The sequence below is a fragment of the Apium graveolens genome, chromosome 8, assembly GCF_009905375.1.
Source record: "Apium graveolens cultivar Ventura chromosome 8, ASM990537v1, whole genome shotgun sequence".
Classification (NCBI taxonomy): Eukaryota; Viridiplantae; Streptophyta; class Magnoliopsida; order Apiales; family Apiaceae; genus Apium; species Apium graveolens.
This window is the reverse complement of record NC_133654.1, coordinates 47,446,363-47,467,861: the sequence shown is the minus strand read 5'-3', so window position 1 is coordinate 47,467,861 and position 21,499 is coordinate 47,446,363. Positions and strand designations below refer to the sequence as shown.

Here is a 21,499-nt window from a genome sequence, read left to right as displayed (position 1 = left end):
TATGCATGCTTATAGTGTTGTGTGTGTATTCATTAAATAATATATTCATATAAATTTTATATAAATTTTAAAATATTATATACATGTAAAAGAATATCATCCGCGTTTAACATTTCAAAGATAAAAAAATTAGATCGAAAGATTAATCAAATTAGTATGGCATTCACAATTTTATTTTTATGAACTAGAAAAAAATATTTTTTTCTCATCAGATTACACATTTTCTTAACCTTCGTGTCCAAATCAAATGTATATAACTCAATGAGACGAAGGGAGTATTGTTTTGAATAATCGTCAATAGAGTAGGGCAGTAAAAAAATCCAAAAAAGGACATATATCCAGTATTTGATCATTTCCGGATCTGAATTGAATCCGGAATATTTGAATTTGAAATAAAATATATGTTAATTATTTATAAATAATACATTTATACAAATTTTATATAATTATGTATTCATGTTTATAGTGTTTGTGTGTGCATATATTCAATAAATAATATATTTATAGAAATTTTATATAAATGTAAAAATATTGTATATATGTAAAAGATATCGTTTGAGTTTAAAATTTCAAAGATAATAAAATTAGATTGAAAGATAAAATAATTAGCATGGCATTCACAATTTTATTTATTTTGAATAGGAAAAAAAATCTCGAATAATCATCAATACTCAAAAAATCCACAAAATCATATATCCAATATCTGAATTCGTTTTCGAGAAAAACAAATATTATTTGTATCCGAAATATATTATTTGTATCTATATCTCTACAGCCGCGCAACTAAGCGACCTATAGGTTTTAGCAGGAGGATTTTTTAAGATTTTAAATATCTAAATTTTGAATGTTTCAATAATATAATACATACAAAATAATACGTAAAAATTTTAACTTTGTGAATTTCACTAATATATATTTATTAATTATTGTAATTTATTTTTATAAAATAATATAATTATAAATATTATAATAAGTCCGTGCATCCCACGGGTTATAGGTTAGTATAAAATAATGATAGTTTAGATCAAATATAGTGGTGATTATGTATATATGTGTGGTAATTGTGTATGTATGTACATCTATTATCATGTGTACAGGAAAATGAAAATGAGACTGTTAGGTCCCAATGTGTTTGTAGAAGGGGGGTTGAATACAAACAGTACCGAATAATCGAATTAAATGCGGAATTAAAAAAATGTGAAACAAAATTCAAGTTAAATAAAAATATTATTAAACTTGAAAGGTGTTACAACAACTGTATCGATTACAAGGAATTAATCTCAAATTAATTATCACAAATCTAGAATAAGTTCGACATGAACTTTTTCTATTTTTGTAATAAAAAGATTCAAATGCTAAACGCAATTTGAGATTAAGTTCTAGGGATTTTATCCGCTAGATTGTTACACAAGAACAAGATAATGATTTCTAGTGGTTTGGATTTAACTTTACTAGCTAGAAATTGTGATCTTGATTTTAGCAGAGAAGAGATGATATATTTTTCAGCTTCTGCTTTTCTTTGTTCTTGAACTGTTTTTCGGATGGATGATTGACTTCTGTTGCTTCTATTGTTTAAATAATAAAACAACCACCTGATTTGTTGGCAAGACAATCCTTTTAGCTCAGCAAGACAATCCATTGAGCTAGCAAGACTTTCGGTGAGACTATTGATTGAACTAGCAAGACAATCAGAATGAACTGGCAAGACAATCCTCCTCTCAGTGTAACTTTCGGTATGACAATTGAAATGACTTGGCATGACAATCGGTATGACAATCCAGATTGTCATGCTAGTTCATTTTCAATTGTCTTGCTGATTTAAACTGATTTTAATCCAAAAACATTTCTGAAAAATCTTAATATTAATTCAGAATTAATTAATCAATTAATTCAATTAATAAATTAATCTTTGCAGATATAATTTATTTTCTTAATTAAATTATATGACTTAATTAATTAATAGAGAATTAATACTAATCTTGAGCAGCAACCATTCTTCTGAAAATCTTCTGAAAATCACTGAAAATTATGAATCAATTCCACCACTTCAATGTTGGCACTCGATGTACTGTCTGGTTCATGAGTGACTAACTTCCGTGAAGTTTCTTCATGTCTTGACTTTGACACTTTAATTTTCTTCAGATTAACTCCTTGTAATTAATTGATATCCTGACGAGATCTCTGTCACTTGATTAAATCCACAATCTTGATTTGCATCACTGAGGCTTGATCAATTTCTTGAGCTTCTTCCAGTGAATTAACTCCTCAAGTCTGTAGATGAACCTTATTTCTGAATCCTCTGACAAATGTTACTTTGCGAGATCTCTCTGACGGTCGATCCACTATTTACTTATTACATTCTTATTTGAGTTGAGTTGAATCCTCGAATATACAAATAGGCTATGACATATGACTTACAATCTCCCCCTATTTATTTGTCAGACAATAACACACAAATACCTAGAGGATAACTCAACTAACAAATAAGAAAAAGATATAAAAAGAAATGCAAAGTAAATAGTAGAAAAGTTCTGGACTAGATTTAACATTTTCCAGATTCCAAGTAGATGTTCCTCTAGACTGAACATATCTTCAAGTAGTTCCATCTTCATTTGTACAACCACATTTCCTGTTGAGAAGCCCATATCTCTCTTGCTTCTCCCCCTATGAGAATCAACTGATTAAAGAAGATCACCTTCATTTACCACCTCTCCCGTACAATAGGATCCGCAGATAAAAGCCAATGGTACTCCCCTTTTGAAAACAGCTTCTTCCCTTACTAGAAAATCACCTTGTGTTTACCACTTCTCCCGTACAATAGGATCCGTAACTACAAACAACAATGGTGTGGTGTAGTGTACATGTTGGATCTTTTTCTTACTCCCTGCAATTTATCCCCTTAGTTGAGGAATCCTCCAAACTATTACTTAAGCTTTTATTTCCCCCTTAGTGAAGGAATGTATGCCGTCGTCTGAAGGAGTTCTCATATTCCACTCGGTTGGAAAAGAAATAACAAGTAGTTTCTCTTTCTTCCTCACTGTGAGTGTGTGATTCTGTTTAGTGTACCTCACATGTGTTTCACTCTTCTCTCCACTCGCGTTTACACTCATTCTCACAAGTGTATCACTCTTCTCTCATAGCTCCATAATCCAGCTGTACCTGCAAGGAAAATCACCTTAGCCATCCTTAAGGAGGTTACAGGTGGTGTAATGGGAGTTCGCAAATCCCCATCCTTGTTAAACTCGTCAGATGAATCTGAGTCATAATTTACAAGTTGCTAGTTTCCCTTTTAGGGTTCCAGATTTGAATTCTGGGAAGGTAAACAATGATCCAAAGAATTTAGCATAAAGATCAAGGTTCCCTTCTAATGTATGTGAAGACATTTCCTTGTGACTCATCAGGTAATATCTGAATCATTGTCAACAAGTTGCCGATCTGCACCTATGTCAGATCCACTATCCGCAGATGCATCCAGGGGATTTAAGCCTGGGGAGGTAGACACTGACCACTGATATATGGCTTTTGGATCAGTATCCTCTCCTAATACCTGTAAAGGCAATTGGTCCATTAACGAACCTTAAACAATCGAATCTGACCTTAAAATGGTCGAAACTCTTGTTTTCGTCAACTCATCCTTTGTGTGTGTAACCTCTCCTAGTGCATCAATAATTGTTTATATTTGAAGTGGTGACACTACATCGGATGCCTTGGCCGACAAGCAAAATTCAATAGACGCACCCTGTTGAGAGAATGAATCTAGTAACTATTTTTATGCCTTTTCAGTCATTACATCTTTTTGAGAAAATGTATGGGGGCTAGCAGTTGTCTCGGTTTAAATACTACTCATCTATGTAGGAGACAGAGCTACTGGGTTGACTACAGAACCTTCCTTATGTGGTGCACTAAGGCACTATCTCCCTCACGCTCATTCATACTACATTTAGTGGTAAGAGAGTGTTGGTTGGTTCTGTTTCTGTGTTTGTCTTTACAGTCTGGGATAGATGTTGTGGGTTTTCAACCTCATGACTGTCAATGAAAGAAAGTCATTGGAGACTGAACCTGTAACACAGAATATATGGCACTATAGAGATAAAATGTATTTAAGATTTATAATGAATGAAAATTATACATTTAATCTTTTGAGAGTAATGATGTACAATAGTGATTTCAAAGGATTTTACATGAAATAAGAAATCACTAATGTAGAAAGAAGTTTGATTTTGTTTTTCAATATGAATGAGTTTTTGATAAAACATTGATCACTTAGGGTAAAGTCTAAGTAATTCTCATTCATGTCAAAAGCTTACAAATATCTGCAACATAATGTTAACAACATATCATTGATCGATACTTGTCAAGTACTTTAGATACTAATTGTTATGTTGCATAACAATATATCACTGCACATATAAAACAATATGATTGTGCCTAATGATAAGAGAGTTAAAAATATGACGACTCTACTAGTTCATATTAAACAATAACTTCAGTTAGAGTGCCATACCATGTTCTTGACGATTGCTTGAGTAGTACACTAGTTCATACCAACCTGAAGTGAGATTGTGAAGAAGAGATTGCATAGTCCAATAGATCTGCAGCTGCAAAGTCCATGAACTGTGGTGCATTGACTTCCTCTTTTGACTCACCAACCAGGAGTACACTTGTACACATCTTACTAGAGTCCAATTCCAAGTGTAATGTGCAGCAGGTGCCTGATATGTCATAATATTCTCAAGTCTCGTCACTGGTGCTATATGTTAGATGATGCTTCCTGATAATAACCTAGCACACTATACAAAATTTTCAATGATAACATTCCCAGCTTGCAAACAGCCATATCCCTCGGATAAACCTTTGCTGTTATCTCCAAAGGTAACCAGGGGGCCAGCTTTCTCAATCCACATTTGATAGCAGGGCTCTATCTCCGGTCATATGTCTTGATGATCCACTGTCAAGAATCCACACTTCCGGTTTCACCTATTTTAATGCCCTGCAACACAAATGGATTAACCCTTCTTCAGAACCCAAACTTGGTTGGGCCCGGCATACTTGTAGAACTGTCCTTTGTCAGGAAAAACAATATTTTTAATCTTAATTGTCTCAACTTTCTCAATGACTGAACATTTGACCTTGTAAACAGCCTTAACAAATTTCTGTTTAAGCCTAGGCACAAATGTCTCCTTTCTAGCCTTAGAAGGACTAGCAGTCTTAGACCTATCATGCTTCTTGTTATTCATATGCTGACAAGGAGTAGTCTTATCATTAGAAACATGCTTACCATTAAAATAAGCATACATCATATTAAAAGCACAAGACATACAATTAGAAACACCACATGCTTTATGAGAGTGATTAACAGCAGACAATTTATGCATGGTAGACATGGCATTTTTGTTATCCAACTCATGTGTGTCTGAGTTAGTCTCGGTTGCTTTCACAACTTTGACTGGAACTTTCGACACACTTGACTTGGAAACAACCTTCTCATTAGCAAGATCTTCAGCACGTATTTCTTCTTGAATAACAGAAGAGGTCGCATCAAATGGTTCAGCAATTGATGGTTTATAGAGGGGTTCATCAACACCCTTAAGCACATGTGGTGATTCCCTCCCTTTAGCACAGACACGAGGAGGGGAGTTTATGCCTAATTCTCCAATAGCAACATTGTAATCATAACCTATTCCAGATGTTTGATTAACAGATTGCTTACTGTAGAACTCTTTAGCCTTCGAACAAGAATTGAAGTAGGCTCTAACCTTAGTCTCAAGACCGGTGATCTTGTCTTTGAGAATAGTTTCGAGTTTTCTATAACAGTCAACTCTATTCTCTAGAAAAGATACTTGTTCTTTTAATTTGTCTTGATTAATGTGCACAAGTCTTAATTCATTGACCTCTTTCTCAATGTCTGTGATCTGTAAACTTAACAGTTTATTATCACGACGTGCACAATCTTAGTTACCTCTTAGATGATAAACCATTTCAGCATCAGAAAGTTTTACCTCTATTCTTGACGATGAAGCTTTTCCATCAATAGCCATAAGAGCAAGATTTCCTTCATCTTCATCTTCACTATCAGTATCATCCCAGCTTCTTCCCTTTGCCAGATAAGCCCTTTCAGAGTTCTTTCTTACTTGCTTTGGCTTCCTACATTCTGTGGCAAAGTGTCCCAACTCATTGCAGTTATAGCATCTGATGGTGCTCCGATCAACCATCCCTGTTTTGTATCCACCACTACTGGTGTTAGAGGATGAAGATCCACCTTTCTGGAATTTGTTGTAGTTGGACTTGTATTTAAGTTTGGGATTCCTCTTGAATCTGACATGGGAGAATCTCTTGACAATTTGGGCCATTGACTCGTCTTCCAATTGCTCCAGCTCTTCCAAGGAATAAAAATCATCACTTGATTGATTTGTAGTAGGAGGATCATATCCTGCTACTAACATATTTTCCTCAGCCTTGGAACACTGTACTATTCTCTCCAATTGTTGAGATTGCAGTTGTTGTTGACCTTCAGCTACAAGTGCAGTAGATGTGCTGACCATTCTATCTTTCCCGTAGACTTCCTTTTGCTGAATCTACTCCAACTCATAGGTTTTCAACACACCATAGAGTCTATCCAAAGAAATCTCACTCAGATCTCTAGCTTCTCTAATGGCAGTGATTCTATGTTCAAGATGAGTTGGCAGTGTTAAAAGAAACTTTTTGTTGACTTCCCTGATTGAATAATATTTCCCATTTATGTTCAGGTTGTTGATCAATGCATTGTACCTCTCAAACACTTCAGTAATTCCTTCTCCTGGATTTGATTTAAAATATTCATACTCAGAGGTTAGGATCTCCAACTTGTTCTCCCTAACTTCCTCTGTGCCTTCATTAATCACCTCAATAGTTTCCCACATGTGTTTGGAATTTTTACAGTTCATCACATGTCTGTTCATCAAGGGATCAAGGGAATCAATTAATATTAATTGAAGGCTGGCATCCAAGGAGGCTTCATCTTTTTCAGCAGGAGAAAAATCCTCAGGATCTTTAGGATAGGTTCTGGCATTGGTGATCACAACATCATCTACTATCACCTCCAGTTCAATAACCATCGGATTTCTTATCCCCTTCTTTAACAAGTTTGAATATTTGGGATTTGCCACTTGTAAAAATAAGAGCATCTTCTTCTTCCACATAATATAATTCTCTTTATCAAATTGTGGAATTTTAACGGTTCCAACTTTTTGTGAAGTCATTATGAATTTTTGAATGAATAAAAATTCAAGGAGTTGAAAAATCACAAAAGTCTAGGATCTTGATTTGTTCGTTAATCAGAAGGCTCTGATACCAATTGTTAGGTCCCAATATGTTTGTAGAAGGGGGGGTTGAATACAAACAGTACCGAATAATCGAATTAAATGCGGAATAAAAAAAATATGAAACAAAATTCAAGTTAAATAAAAATATTATTAAACTTGAAAGGTGTTACAACAACTGTATCGATTACAAGGAATTAATCTCAAATTAATTATCACAAATCTAGAATAAAGTCGACATGAACTTTTTCTATTTTTGTAATAAAAAGATTCAAATGCTAAACGCAATTTGAGATTAAGTTCTAGGGATTTTGATCCGCTAGATTGTTACACAAGAACAAGATAATGATTTCTAGTGGTTTGGATTTAACTTTACTAGCTAGAAATTGTGATCTTGATTTTAGCAGAGAAGAGATGATATATTTTTCAGCTTCTGCTTTTCTTTGTTCTTGAACTGTTTTTCGGATGGATGATTGACTTCTGTTGCTTCTATTGTTTAAATAATAAAACAACCACCTGATTTGTTGGCAAGACAATCCTTTTAGCTCAGCAAGACAATCCATTGAGCTAGCAAGACAATCCATTGAGCTAGCAAGACAATCCATTGAGCTAGCAAGACTTTCGGTGAGACTATTGATTGAACTAGCAAGACAATCAGAATGAACTGGCAAGACAATCCTCCTCCCAGTGTAACTTTCGGTATGACAATTGAAATGACTTGGCATGATAATCGGTATGACAATCCAGATTGTCATGCTAGTTCATTTTCAATTGTCTTGCTGATTTAAACTGATTTTAATCCAAAAACAATTCTGAAAAATCTTAATATTAATTCAGAATTAATTAATCAATTAATTCAATTAATAAATAAATTAATCTTTGCAGATATAATTTATTTTCTTAATTAAATTATATGACCTAATTAATTAATAGATAATTAATACTAATCTTGAGCAGCAAGCATTCTTCTGAAAATCTTCTGAAAATCACTGAAAATTATGAATCAATTCCACCACTTCAATGTTGACACTCGATGTACTGTCTGGTTCATGAGTGACTAACTTCCGTGACGTTTCTTCATGTCTTGACTTTGACACTTTGATTTTCTTCAGATTAACTCCTTGTAATTAATTGATATCCTGACGAGATCTCTGTCACTTGATTAAATCCACAATCTTGATTTGCATCACTGAGGCTTGATTAATTTCTTGAGCTTCTTCCAGTAAATTAACTCCTCAAGTCTGTAGATGAACCTTATTTCTGAATCCTCTGACAGATGTTACTTTGCGAGATCTCTCTGACGGTCGATCCACTATTTACTTATTACATTCTTATTTGAGTTGAGTTGAATCCTCGAATATACAAATAGGCTATGACATATGACTTACAGAGACAAAGAAATCGTATACAAAAGTAATTAAATATTGGGTCGGCAGAGGGGCACTTAAATTAGACAGCAAGGTGGTTTCTAATTTTTATTTTAAATCTGTTTCTATTTAAATAACCCATATATATATATAGGATACTGATCAAATAAAAACATATTTGAAATAAAAATTAGAATTCAACACGCGAAACACACTAGCAGCCCAATCCAATATTCTCAATATTTAATTATTATTTTAACATATACATTTCTTTTCTCCCATCTCCATCTTCATGTGAACACAATAATAGATATATATACATACACCATTATCCAGACAACTTAAATTATTATTTTATATTACTCATCATCATCGTATTAAATTTAAACTGAAATCACTATTTTATATTATATAAGTTACTGAAATATCATATTAACGCTGAAATTACTAATTTGTCTAATATAAATAACAAATATATGTTATAAAAATTACCGATTTATATATATAAATCACAAAAAATTGATAATGAGATATGAGATATTATATATATAATTATTATAATACTACCACCTATTTCACCCAAATTTTGTCCGATTAAAAAAAATATTTTTTGATCCGGTCGATATCCGATTTTTAGAAAACGAACCGGAGTCTTAATGCCGTCTCGCTCTCGCCCAACTTTCGACGGATTTACAAAAGACCGACTTAAAAAAAAACTTATTTGGAAAAGACCGACTTAAAAAAAAAACTTATTTGGCCCCATTCCGATATACATCCTCTTTGCAAGGCCTGTATGTGTAAAAGCGTTTACAAGTGAAGTGCCGAAGTGTTGAGCAAAAAGGGGAAGGAGAAAGGGAAGGATGTCCAACAAGCTGAGCACCGATTCTCATCTCTCCCAAAGGATCGTCCGTTCTTTCTTACAATTCCTCGATTTCGGTCTCTCTCTCTCTCTCTCTCTCTCAACTTAATGTCTTTTAAATAATTGCTATGTACTACTACTAGTAGCTTGTGTCACCTAACAACATCTATTTCTAGGGGTTCTCACTCATTTTGTGGCTTTCTATTCACCCTATGCATTTAATTACTCAGGGTTTTCTGTTTTTAATTGGGAGTGAATTTACTGAACTATAATTGTTTTTTTGTAATGTTTGTTATTTTTAGTTTCTGGAGAATCCTAATTCGTAATTCAGCCCTAGGTAGGAGTGTAATGCAAGGAAACAATGAACTACTTTATACATACGATTTTTTACTTACAGTGTAATATTGGAATCTAGATGTAGTTGAGTTGTAATGGATGGATGGAAATGATCAAATTAAAGTTATGAATACTTATCATAAAAGGAATCTGTCTGAGTACCCCAGGTTTTTCGGGGTATCGGAGCATACATTTTTTTGACCAGTAATGTTTTGGCATGTATACTATTTTGTTGGTTAAGGATTTGGAAATATGTGGTTTGTCAAACAGAGCCGACTTCCCCAAGTAATTTATTTCTGTCAATAGCTTGAATTTTGAAGCAACGCATTTTCCGACACGTGGGCGTTGTTCATGTATATTTAATGAGATTCTTTCATTCTAAACTTGTTTAGATTTGTATAGTAAATTTTTGCTCTTGGTTGATTTCTACCAGTCAAAGTCTGTTTTATGGTTTCACTTTTTTGTGTTTTGTTTTTTTTTTTTTTAAAACCAACGGCGGTGTGTCTATTGAATTTGAACTTGAAGCCCTACACTACATTTTTTTTTGTAATAAATCCTAACAAACATAAAGCCTTTGGCGATGCAGCAACAGAATTATTTTAACTAGATGTTTTTGTTCAGTTCCACAAGCCTTTGGATGGAATTATCCTTCACTGCCCTCAGAAGTAGCTGTCGTTTTACAAAAATTTGCACCCTCTGACCGTTGTAAAGGTTCAAACTTTCTCCATATATGCCTTCAGAGAATCCCCCCCCCCCATAATTTTGTCTCCCCGTCAGTTTAATACAATGTATTCTCAAACACATCACACATATATATAATTACAAATGCCATCCCCAATAAAGCAACATATCAACAGTTACATACAAAGAAAGTTGACAAAAACGAATAATATAAGAGACTAAGATAAGTTAAGGGTGAATTTGGAAGGGACTTGACACCCTAAATTATCAAGAAATTTAAATATTTGAACTTAACATGCTTCATAACCTGCTCAGATCCGAGTTTGTAAAATTGGCATTTTGTAAGTGAAATGGGTAAAAAAAGCAGTTGGCTGCTCATGGATGCTGATTGATTTTACAGTAAATGGGACTCCCAAATCCAAAGCAGGGGTGATTTTCTATTTTCCAGTGATTGGGGTGTTTGCATTCATAAAAATAATACAGTGTTCGACCAATTATAATTTATTATATTATACATGGAAGTTGCAGTTCAATAAGTAATAGAAGTTTAATGACACTAATGATATAATTATTACATTATGATTATAATATGACTCAATATAGAGTTATGTCTTGGAGGTCAACCTTATATATATTTAGTTCTTTTTGCGTTGTATTTAATAGTGTAAAGCTAGAATGTTGTAATTTGTCTTTGATCACAAATTTTCTCTCTTCATGTCTGTTACATTTATTTCCTTTATGGATTATGTGCTTCTTATTTGAGTTAGAACGACTTTATGTATCATGCTGTAGTAGGCTTTTACAGTTTACTTGTACAAAAGGGGATGTGTAATTTTTTAGTTTTCATTTAAATATAAATATCTCAAACATACTATGTTCCAGTATGACTATTTTTAATTTTTAAGATAGAGACATTTGCATATTTTTGTTATGATTATTTGGTTGTCCAAATTAACAATTGAACTATATAGATTTGTGTAGTTCATGATAATTCTTGTTTTGGAAGTTTTTTTTTTTAATCCAGTCAAATTTATCTCTTTGATGCAGTTGAACCTTCCCCCGGTGTTGATCTTGAAGGGCTTGAAGTTGCAAAGGAATGCTTATCAGATGTATTTAAGATTAATCATTCTATTGATAGCCCATCAAGTGATTCCTTGGTTGAAATATTCCGTTTACGGGAATCAAACGAACAACGTGATAACAAGTCAAATTTAACTCATAACCAATTTTCAACTGATGTTCCTAGTACATCCGCAGCACTGAATAAGGTTGATGCCAATCATGCAGCAGCATTACCATGTCTAATTTTTTCATTAGTTAAATGTTTAATTCTACCATTTTCTTTTTTTACTTGGCAATGTTTGTAAAGTGGTTAATTATTTATACTGTAAGATAGAAGATTAAATAACCTCCCGGTTCATATGCATATAAATGTACTATGATTTAACATGGTATACATTATCTCTAGCTACATGTCTGTTTCTTTTTGCTCCTTGAAGTAATATAGACTCCTTAAATAGAATAGAAGTGTTACAACACTATTGAGAAAAATATGTGTTATGTTGTTGAATTTCTCTGTGTACACTGATTAAGCTTTTGTAATATATCTGATTCAACTTCGATATTAACATATGATTCATGTTGATCTATTTTGTAATGTTATATAATGGTTTTATCGTCAAGCAGCGTGTTGCAAATTGAATAGGTCAATATATATCCTTGTGCTCAGAGTTATAGTTCTCCATCATGTGTATTTCTGTACCTAGTGGTATATAATTTTAAATTGTTCTTTTCTTTGTCTTAGGCCCATGGTAAATATTTTTACAAATAGCTCTTTGTAAAGATAGGAAAGCTGATATTTTTATACCCATTTTTGCTTTCTTACATGTGTTTTATTGTTTTCCATGGTGGTGGGTGAACTTCTTTTTCTGCTATGTGTTTATATTCTCTTAATGGAATAAAACAATTATTTGTGTATGACCACTTTAAAAGTCAAGATGTTTCTAGATTTCTGATTATATACTTTACATTTGATGGTTTAAGCTTGACTGTCTCTATGGTCTTTTTCCACAGGAAACTCACAGGACAAGAGAAGCTTCCACCCAGGGTATGTATTTTAAATATTCTCCTCGAGTTCCCAACTTTTTGACAAGTAATAATTCTGGTATCATCTAAGATATTGATTGGCGTTGAATAAATTTTTATGGGAAAATTTGGTCATCAGTGTTAGTTCTGGAAGAGGTTTATCTTAATACTTCTATCATGCTTTAGTTCTTTCCTATGTGGTGTGGGTGCATATTTGCATCTTTTTTTTACAAAAGTAATTTGGAAGGTAAACATCTGTCTGCTTCTTCCTATTAGCCTTTATAAATCCAAGACCTGTTTTATGCATGCCATCCTTATTAATTTCTGGCATGAAACTCAAAAGCCCCCAATATGCAATAAAATTATTTGCTTCCTTAAGAATTAATTCCAGTTCAGATTGATTGACTTATTATCCACGAACTATCTTGTCCTTGCGTGCAGATAGGATCATTATCAATTTTTTTTTTACATATGATAGATACTGGCATGTTGTCTGGCTCGCTGACTCAATGAAAAAGTAAGCAGCCTGGACCATGTGTAATCAGAAAGCAGTTACAAGTTGTCCAATTTTTTTACTGAAAATTATATTGCTGAACACTGAATTCTACTGTTTGTATCTTTGAGGGAACTATAGTTGGATGCAAGTAATCTCTGTTTGAAATTAGCTTTTAACTTGCACAAAATCTAATTTAACTGTTAGGTAACATACTCTGTTTATGTAGAAAACTGCATGCTGAATGCATGACCATTATGATCTTGACAGATTGATTCTGAGTTGACACATCACCAATATGCCCTAGTGTTGGCTTTAGGGATCAGGATTTCAACTTTAATCGTTACTGAAGCATGGCTTCGGTAACAACAGATTTTATTAAAAACTAGATGCCATAAACTTTATTGTTTCCCCTCCTATGAAACTAGTAGTTGTCTGCTGTGTCATTGTCAGGAATATCCAAGGATGAAATTTTTGGGCAATTTTTTGGTGCACTGGAAAAGGCTCATTTTTTTAAGACTATGCCTGATGGAACTGATGATGAGGACCAACTTGATAGGGCAACAAGAACCTTTCATAGTGCTATAGCGGTATGATATTCCCTTGTATATTTCTGCAATTGCACTATATACCATCAAGTATTGTCATTAACTTTTTAGTTACTGCTGCACCATTTCAGGTTACATCTCATGCCGCGTATATATTACATGGCCGATAAATATGAAATTTTTTCATCTGCATTCTTTTTGCATATTCATTATACTAGCTTTATGCCCGTGCGATGCACGGGATGCTTTGACAATTTTTAGTATGAGTTTATTTTTATTATACTTAATATTTTTAAATTTGAAAAAAATTATGAATTGATATTTGAAAAATAACGCTGATCTTCATTGATTAATTTAGTCATCTCTCATAAAATTTTATGTTATGTTTTAGTTTTAAAATTAATAATATGTTTTTTTTCACGCAATAACTTTATTATACTGTATAAAACTAATTTATGATTTCAGAGTAAACTTGCAAAAAAATATTTACAAACCTCGTTCAATTCACGTAAGGTTTAAAAATTAATAATGTTTTCAATTTTAATATAATATTACTTAAAAATATAATTACTTCAAATATTTACGAAATGACAAATTTGTAGTGTGTATTAGTTTTATTGTAAATTTTAACTTATTATAACATTTTAATATACAAATTTGTAATGTGTTCTAGTTTTATTTTAAATTTTAACTTATTACGACATTTTAATATCTTACCTTTGATTTCTTATTTTACAATTTTTTGGTTTGAATTTATTTTTGCTTTATGTAAATTTTGGTTGTATTATTTAGTCGAAATGTTATTAGATATAAATTTTATCAATTGCTAACTACTATTAAAATTATTATAATATCTTACATTGTGAAAAAATAATTTTGAGTAGGTGTCGTGAGTTGTGTGTAATTATAGGTGTGTTTGTTGTTGTGTAAGCTTATGTCTCTTTTTCTAATTACAATGTTAACCTAACCTGACGACCAAACCGTATCACATTAACTCCCTTACTCCAATTATATATAGGATATAATTTTGACATTTGTCAGAAACATAGAAGAGAAACAGTTTAAATCTTTTAAATTTTTATGTTTTAAGATTGTCATTCGTCCATACCTTTTTCTTGTTAAAGTCTGGTGATAGATTCTTCAGAGCAAACCCATTATATAAAGTATTCTTTTGTTGCTGAAAATTAAATGATAGTTTTAAAATTTAAGCTGTAACCAACTTCTGTGAGTTCCATTATTGGTTGAGCAGTAGCTTATGCAAATTTGATTAATAAGAATTCCAGTTTTATTTGATGCATATTGGACTGAAATGGTTTGTGAAACCATATTGCATTGTATTGAGTCCTATTCCGAAATAGGTATTGTATCCCCGTGAAGGTGCACATGCTCATCTTTGTGTTTCAACTATACTTTTTAAGTTGCAAGTATGGGTTGTTGGGGAGGGAGATGCGCTGAAGGCATTTCTTTTCATTACTAATTCTATATAATTATGTTTCCCTTGCCTTCTTATTTATTTAATCTGATCATAGCATGTAAAATGAATAGTGGATGAAAAGTTTATCAATCTTTGCACTGAAAATGCCACAATTTTGTACAAGGCACGATAAATTTGAAGCATTTTAAGCAGTTGAACTTCTATAATTTTTTTTAATTAAAGTCGTAACATCCTGTATATAAGAACTCTCAGCTACTGGTCTGCTGTGTTTTGTAAGATAGATATTGTTCTTATTTCATCCTCATTTGTCTTACGTCTTTGTGTGTTGGCTTTTGCATCCTAAACATAAAAACTACTATTGAAAGATATCAGATATGAAGAACTGTCTTATGTATGTGCAGATACTGAGTAGTAGATGTTTGTTTACTATTTAGGCTGTTATCCACTAGTGTCTTTGTATCTTGTGCGGTATAGTTTTATGCAGTGAGGTTGAGATAGTGATTGACATGAACCATTTTGTTTCTGCAAAATTCAGTTATATCTGGTTTTTAAATTTTGATAAAATTAAATTGAAAGATGTAAAATAGATTATTTTGTGGCATTAATGATTAAACCATCTAGAATCTTAGCCAGATGCACCATGAGTAGACTTTTTTAGATGTATGATATTTGAGAATGCATTGCATGTCTGTCTTCATTTCTGCTTGTTTAAAATTTAAACACTAGACATCAAAGTTTGTTTTGAACCGTCAGTAAATGTTCATACTACATGTTCGTATTTGCAAGTTTTGTTTCTGTTATCAATGCTTACCATACACTAAGCAAGTGCATCATCAAATTAGCTTTTTGCTGCTATTCTTAATTGCTGGAGATTCATCTTTTTAAGGGAATGTATTTTCTGATGATTGATATTAGGAGATGGAAAAATCTGTATGCCAGACATATGATCGAAAAAATCTTGCTGAGATCTTAAAGTCACAAGGTATGTTGAATCAAAAGCCCGGGCATCTGTTTGTACTTAATTTTGCGCCCGTCCATATATATCTTTCATCAATTTACATGGTCTAGAAATGAACTTTATGATTCCTAAATACATTCTACGATCTGGAAATCTTTGCTTCGGCTTAACTTTTTCTTAAGTGGCAATTGTGGCATACAGTTGTCTTTTTAAATATTAATTGCATGTCTATTGTTCCAAATTCCAGGTAACAAAGCCATGCAGCTGAAGCAATACTCCAATGCAGTCGAGCTGTACACTTTTGCGATAGCACTATTTGAAGAGAATGCTGTCTACTATTGCAACAGGTTCACAACTTACTCGTTTTGTTGAAAATTTTAATCTAGGCCGGGGTTATAGATTAGTAGTATTTTACCTGCGTAGAGTGAGATGCCTTAGTGGCCATATTTAGCAAGGCTAAAATCTAACTTGTAATCTTACTCGGTAGTTAGGTTCAGACCTTTAACCTGTTAGCCACGATTCTCATGTTTCACTGATTGTTCTTAAGGTGATGCACCATGTTAATGCTAGTCTGCTTTATTTATATTCTTGATTACAGATCTGATTGTAGAAGACAACTTATTACAAAGAGAGAGATTATATTGTCTAATGTTATTTTCTGTGAGTTAAAACACCTGTATAAATCGATACACCAACACTGCAATGCTTAGGAGAACACATTGTCTAGGGGTGTAGGAAAGGCTAAGGCTAGAAGGTGTAGGTGCATTGTTCATATGTACACTAGTTTGTTCATCTCTGGCAGTAACCAATAGTGGAATTTTTCGCTTGCTTGTAAATCATGCTTCATTATTTAGGTTTTGTTTTATATTACCTAATTACCACATGTACATCTACAGAGCGGCTGCCTACACCCAGATCAATCAGTACGCGGAGGCAATTGGAGACTGTGTTAGATCCATTGAGATTGACCCAAATTATGGAAAGGCATACAGTCGTTTGGGGTTCGCGTATTATGCTCAAGGGAACTATAGGGATGCTATTGATAAAGGATTTAGTAAAGGTACATGTGATGTTCATTACGGTAACCAGTATGTTTTCACAGCAGTGGATTATGCCAGCATATAATTATTGGTCGCTAATATTGACATCTAGAAGACCCTAATGTATTCACTAGGTAGTACTGTCCTAGTAATCCTGTCAAGTCGTTGTATAACTTGCTTCAGACATCTGTAGCACAAAAAGAAATATAAATTTTTCATTATACCTAGTGTAGACTGCTTAATTCTTGATGTAGTCTCTCATGTCTTGACGATGTATAGGTATCTAAATACAAAATAACGGACTGAACTCAGCTGTCTCCAGTGACAGAATTATCATCTGCGCATTTGCATTTTTTTCAAAATAAATATTTGTGAAAGAAGTACAGTTGAAATAGATAAATAGTAAGGATCCTATGTATTGCAGAATTTGCATGAGCACAAGAGTTCATTCATTTGATATTTTTTACTCTAATACTCTATGGAGAGGCATTAGTACATAGTAGTAACACATACGTGTGGATCTTGTTCATTCAGATATAAGGTTCTAATAAAAATATAATCTTGTAAATAAACTGCTTTCAATTTTTCAGCAGTCATTGAATCACACCTATCGAGGCGTTAAGGCAAGTCATGTCGTCACCTACGTGTAGTTGAATTTGGCATTAGCATATAGGGGCACACACATATGTAAATCTGTTTTGTAGAAGTGGTTGACTATTTATACATATAATTGAATAAAGTAATATTATTTTATATAATATAATTTATTTTTTAGCTTGTTATTGTTAGATTCTAAGGATTCAAATGTTTGATCAGAGTGGTTCAAGTTTATAAATGAGACTGCTCGAAGAAACATTATAATCGAACTAAGCAACGTCAAATTATATTAGGATAAATAATCAATTATATATAATTGATTGATAATTCACTTAGGTAATGCCAATGGACGCCGCCGCATAGGCATTGCCTTAAAAACTATGCATCAAACCATGTGGAAATTAAGAGCCAACTTCTGCTGTCCCATGGGTATCTCTGAGTCTGACAATATATACATTGTGGCACTTCAGCCTATTTTTGACCTAAATACTCGAAGCCACTTCATGATTAGTTGAGAGACATAGGGCTGTCGGATTTTATCTGACTCGTATCGTCAACTATCAAGGGCATTTAGGCTGTATATATTCACTATTGTATATGGCTTTTGGTCCCAGGTGGACGGGGGTCAGAAAGCTAATTACAAGTAGCTTCAGTGTTGGAGCTTTCACTGAGGCGTAGCCTAAACTTGCCATTTGTATGTAATTTAGAGGCTTAGCTCATGTCTTCCTATTTATAAGCTGTTGGGTTAGATAATAGTTGAGCAGTAGCAGTAGGCTAGGGTTAGAAAATCATGAGGAGTAACACTGGACTACAAGACCCTGACATCTCTTCTGTTTCTAAAACAAAAATTCTGTAGCGCATATGGAATGTAAGATACTTTTTGATCAGCGGACATTTACACAGAGCAAGATGCCTAGTTAGTTATACTGGACAAATAATCTTAGAAGTGGTGAGTAGACATTTGTTGAATTAAACATGTCCATTATTTTTTTATGCGTGCTGATTATTTGCATTCAAGCTTTCTGCCTAAACTCACTGCCACAGAAGGCAATTATTTTATAACTTCTGCTTTTACTTGTTATGCAGCTCTACAATTGGATCCAACTAACGATTCGGTCAAAGAGAATATTCGAGTAAGCAAATATGTAATTTATTAGTTGTTATAGTTGTCAAATATGTATTACTACTTTTTATTGTTGTTTCTTTTTTCCTTTTGCTGTAAACTCTATGTATCACGATTTTATTGTCATTGTGAAATTTAGGCTGCAGAGCAGAAGTTGAGGGAAGAGTATCGTAGAGCAGGACATTATCAGGTATTGGTTTGTGTTACTGTTATCCAAGTAAATTGTATTAAGTCATGATATGGAACTTTAAAAAAGTTCTAGAAATGCTCCACGTTGGTGGCAAGATATTTGAGATCAGGTTGAGGGGCCATTTTTTTTTGTTGGCTCCTTTGTACTTTTTGACCGCTTTATTTTGACAGTTTTGTTTTGACAGAGTAGTCATAATACAGGCGAATGAGTTCTATTCTATATCAAACATCTACTCTTATTATTTTGTGATGTTGTAATGTATTTTAGATCTTTAAACTACCGGATGTTAGTCCCTGTTTCCTAACCTCACCCAAGTGCACACTCAAAAATACATACTTGAATTCTCTAGAAGAAGCATAATCCTTTAAGATAGATAGTGTAGATAATGAATGTTAAAAATTGCAGATGTAGCACTTATGATCACTCTTTTTGAAGTGATAAAACTTTTACCAGCAATTGCAACAGATCTGTTTTTTTTAGTAAAGAATCTATTGTTGCATTTGGATAATCAAATAAATCTGTGTCTTTTCCTTGATGTATACAGTATTCAAGTTCCTCAAGTCATCAGAGAGATCAAAATCATCAATCTGCAGGGGGCTCAAGGAGTCACGACACAGTGCCTCCACAGTTTACGTCTGTGCCTCTTAGTGCTAATGGCATTCCTGTTGATATTGGAAGCTTGATTCGTAATATGACTTCGAATTACCAGGGAGCACATCCTCAAGACATGCCACAGGGAGATGGTAACACCTCTGTCCCTGACGCGGATATTAGGATAGGCGGGAACATTAATGTTAATCTTGGTGAGCAAATGCCTGAAGATCTTTCGGGGGCATTGAGATCTGTAATGGAGATGTTCTCGGGGACGGCACCACCACCTCCACAGCCCCCATCACATGGTAACTCACAGGACAACATGAGTGGGAGGCCAGGACAGAGTTAAAATTGCAGCAACTTTGTATTAATTTCCGTCATAAAAAGGTTTTATTTAGGATTGGTCTCTTTAATCATTTAATTTCATACAAGCACATGGCAACTTTATTCCCATGTGATATATCATGGGATCACCAAATCCCCCCCCCCCTCTTTTTGATGTAGAAGTCTGAAGTAAAAAGAAAGTGGAAATTGACCCTCTTTGTTTTTTCTCCTCTCCCTTCCGGAGTTCTAAATTCATACACAACTGTCTAGTTTTTGGCAATATTAATTCTTTGATATAAGATAATTACAACAATACCTTGCTTGGTGGTTATTAGTTGCTGAGACATCTACATTAGGAAATGATCACACCTAAGATAAATTAATAAAACTTTATATAAAAAAGGGGTAAATATTAAACAATGTTGAATTACAAACCTCTCTGGTGGTGGTTTTTTTTTTCCTTTTTTGTTTGCCAAATGACCTGAATATATTACCCGAGTAATCAGGTAAAGACGTTTACTTAAGAAAATTCCAATAACATTACTATTTTTATTAAAAGTAGACTAATTTTTTTAAAATCATATTAAAGCAAAAGAAAGGTAAAAAATTAGCACACCAACCTTCTTTCAATCAGTCTTGAAAAGTGAAAACTATGTTGCTCAAGTCTATAAGTCCATGCTACATATTTATTTTATTTTGCATGCAAATTTTGCTGACGTTAGTTGTTGCATACCAAACATGACTTGCATTACAGATCTTGCATAAAAAAAATTAGGGCTGCTGTCCTGACAATTAATAGTTATAATTCAATTAGCTATAAATTTTGCAACACTGAAAATATAAATTTTACAAATAAATTTAATACTGAAGATTGACGTAAATGTAGATGATTATGTCAATTTCGTACTTCATTTTTTACATTTAATATTTTTATTTTTAACTATTATCGAAAAATTTCATTAACAGGTGATTTCTTATGTTACAAATCAAGAATTATATTGTTTGACTTTTTAGCAAGCAGTTTAAAGTTTCAAAAAAAATAAAATAATTATTTTGATTTTAGTACAAGTCATACATTTTTATTCAGATTTTATTTAAAAAGTAACTATTTTAGTTATATGATTGAAACACTTTATACCCGTATAAACATCAAATATTAAAAAAACAGAAGAATAAAGTTATCGCATGAGAGAAAGGATGTATAGTCTAGTATATTCGACATCACACGAACACCGTTGTTGAATCTTGACCTTGTTTTATGCATCTAGACGTTTTCTTTTTCCTCTATCTATTTCTCATTTATTTCAAGATAACAATCGCATTTTAAATGTTTCGTACCTGCCATTACTCTTGCACATAAAGCTCTGTAGATATATCCGACTTGGAGTTCCTTCCTTTAATTATACATTTTTCTGACAAAAAAGAAAAGAATATACTTTTTTTTCTTGCCAGATATTTTTTTTAAGAAACTATAACACGAGAATATTTAAAAAATAAATAATGAGAGGCTTACACTTTACATCCCTTATCTTTGACTCAAACTTAATGTTGTATATCTATTTACAGAAATT

At 32.9% G+C, this 21,499-nt stretch overlaps 1 protein-coding gene across 2 annotated transcripts; it reads left to right on the top strand.

Annotated features, from left to right (window-relative positions):
* Positions 1-9,396: 9,396 nt before the first annotated feature.
* LOC141677718 (uncharacterized) lies at positions 9,397-20,162 on the top strand. Of its 2 annotated transcripts, XM_074483761.1 has the most exons (11): positions 9,397-9,601; positions 10,482-10,571; positions 11,589-11,809; positions 12,615-12,648; positions 13,573-13,709; positions 16,018-16,084; positions 16,308-16,407; positions 16,957-17,120; positions 18,784-18,830; positions 18,960-19,010; positions 19,555-20,162. In XM_074483761.1, exons 1-11 carry the CDS (start codon positions 9,526-9,528, stop codon positions 19,951-19,953), a joined length of 1,386 nt encoding a protein of 461 aa, XP_074339862.1. In that variant the 5' UTR covers positions 9,397-9,525; the 3' UTR covers positions 19,954-20,162. The 2 variants fall into 2 exon arrangements, with proteins under 2 accessions (XP_074339862.1, XP_074339863.1); XM_074483762.1 differs by lacking the exon at positions 10,482-10,571 and having other exon boundaries at positions 9,400-9,601.
* The last annotated feature ends 1,337 nt before the right edge of the window (positions 20,163-21,499 follow it).

What these genes read in the sequence shown, in the direction of transcription:
- LOC141677718 (XM_074483761.1), top strand. Translation starts at nt 9,526, where the DNA reads ATGTCCAACAAGCTGAGCACCGATTCTCATCTCTCCCAAAGGATCGTC. An exon ending in CTTACAATTCCTCGATTTCG is followed by an intron (nt 9,602 to 10,481) that starts GTCTCTCTCTCT and finishes GTTTTTGTTCAG; the next exon opens with TTCCACAAGCCTTTGGATGG. An exon ending in ACCCTCTGACCGTTGTAAAG is followed by an intron (nt 10,572 to 11,588) that starts GTTCAAACTTTC and finishes TCTTTGATGCAG; the next exon opens with TTGAACCTTCCCCCGGTGTT.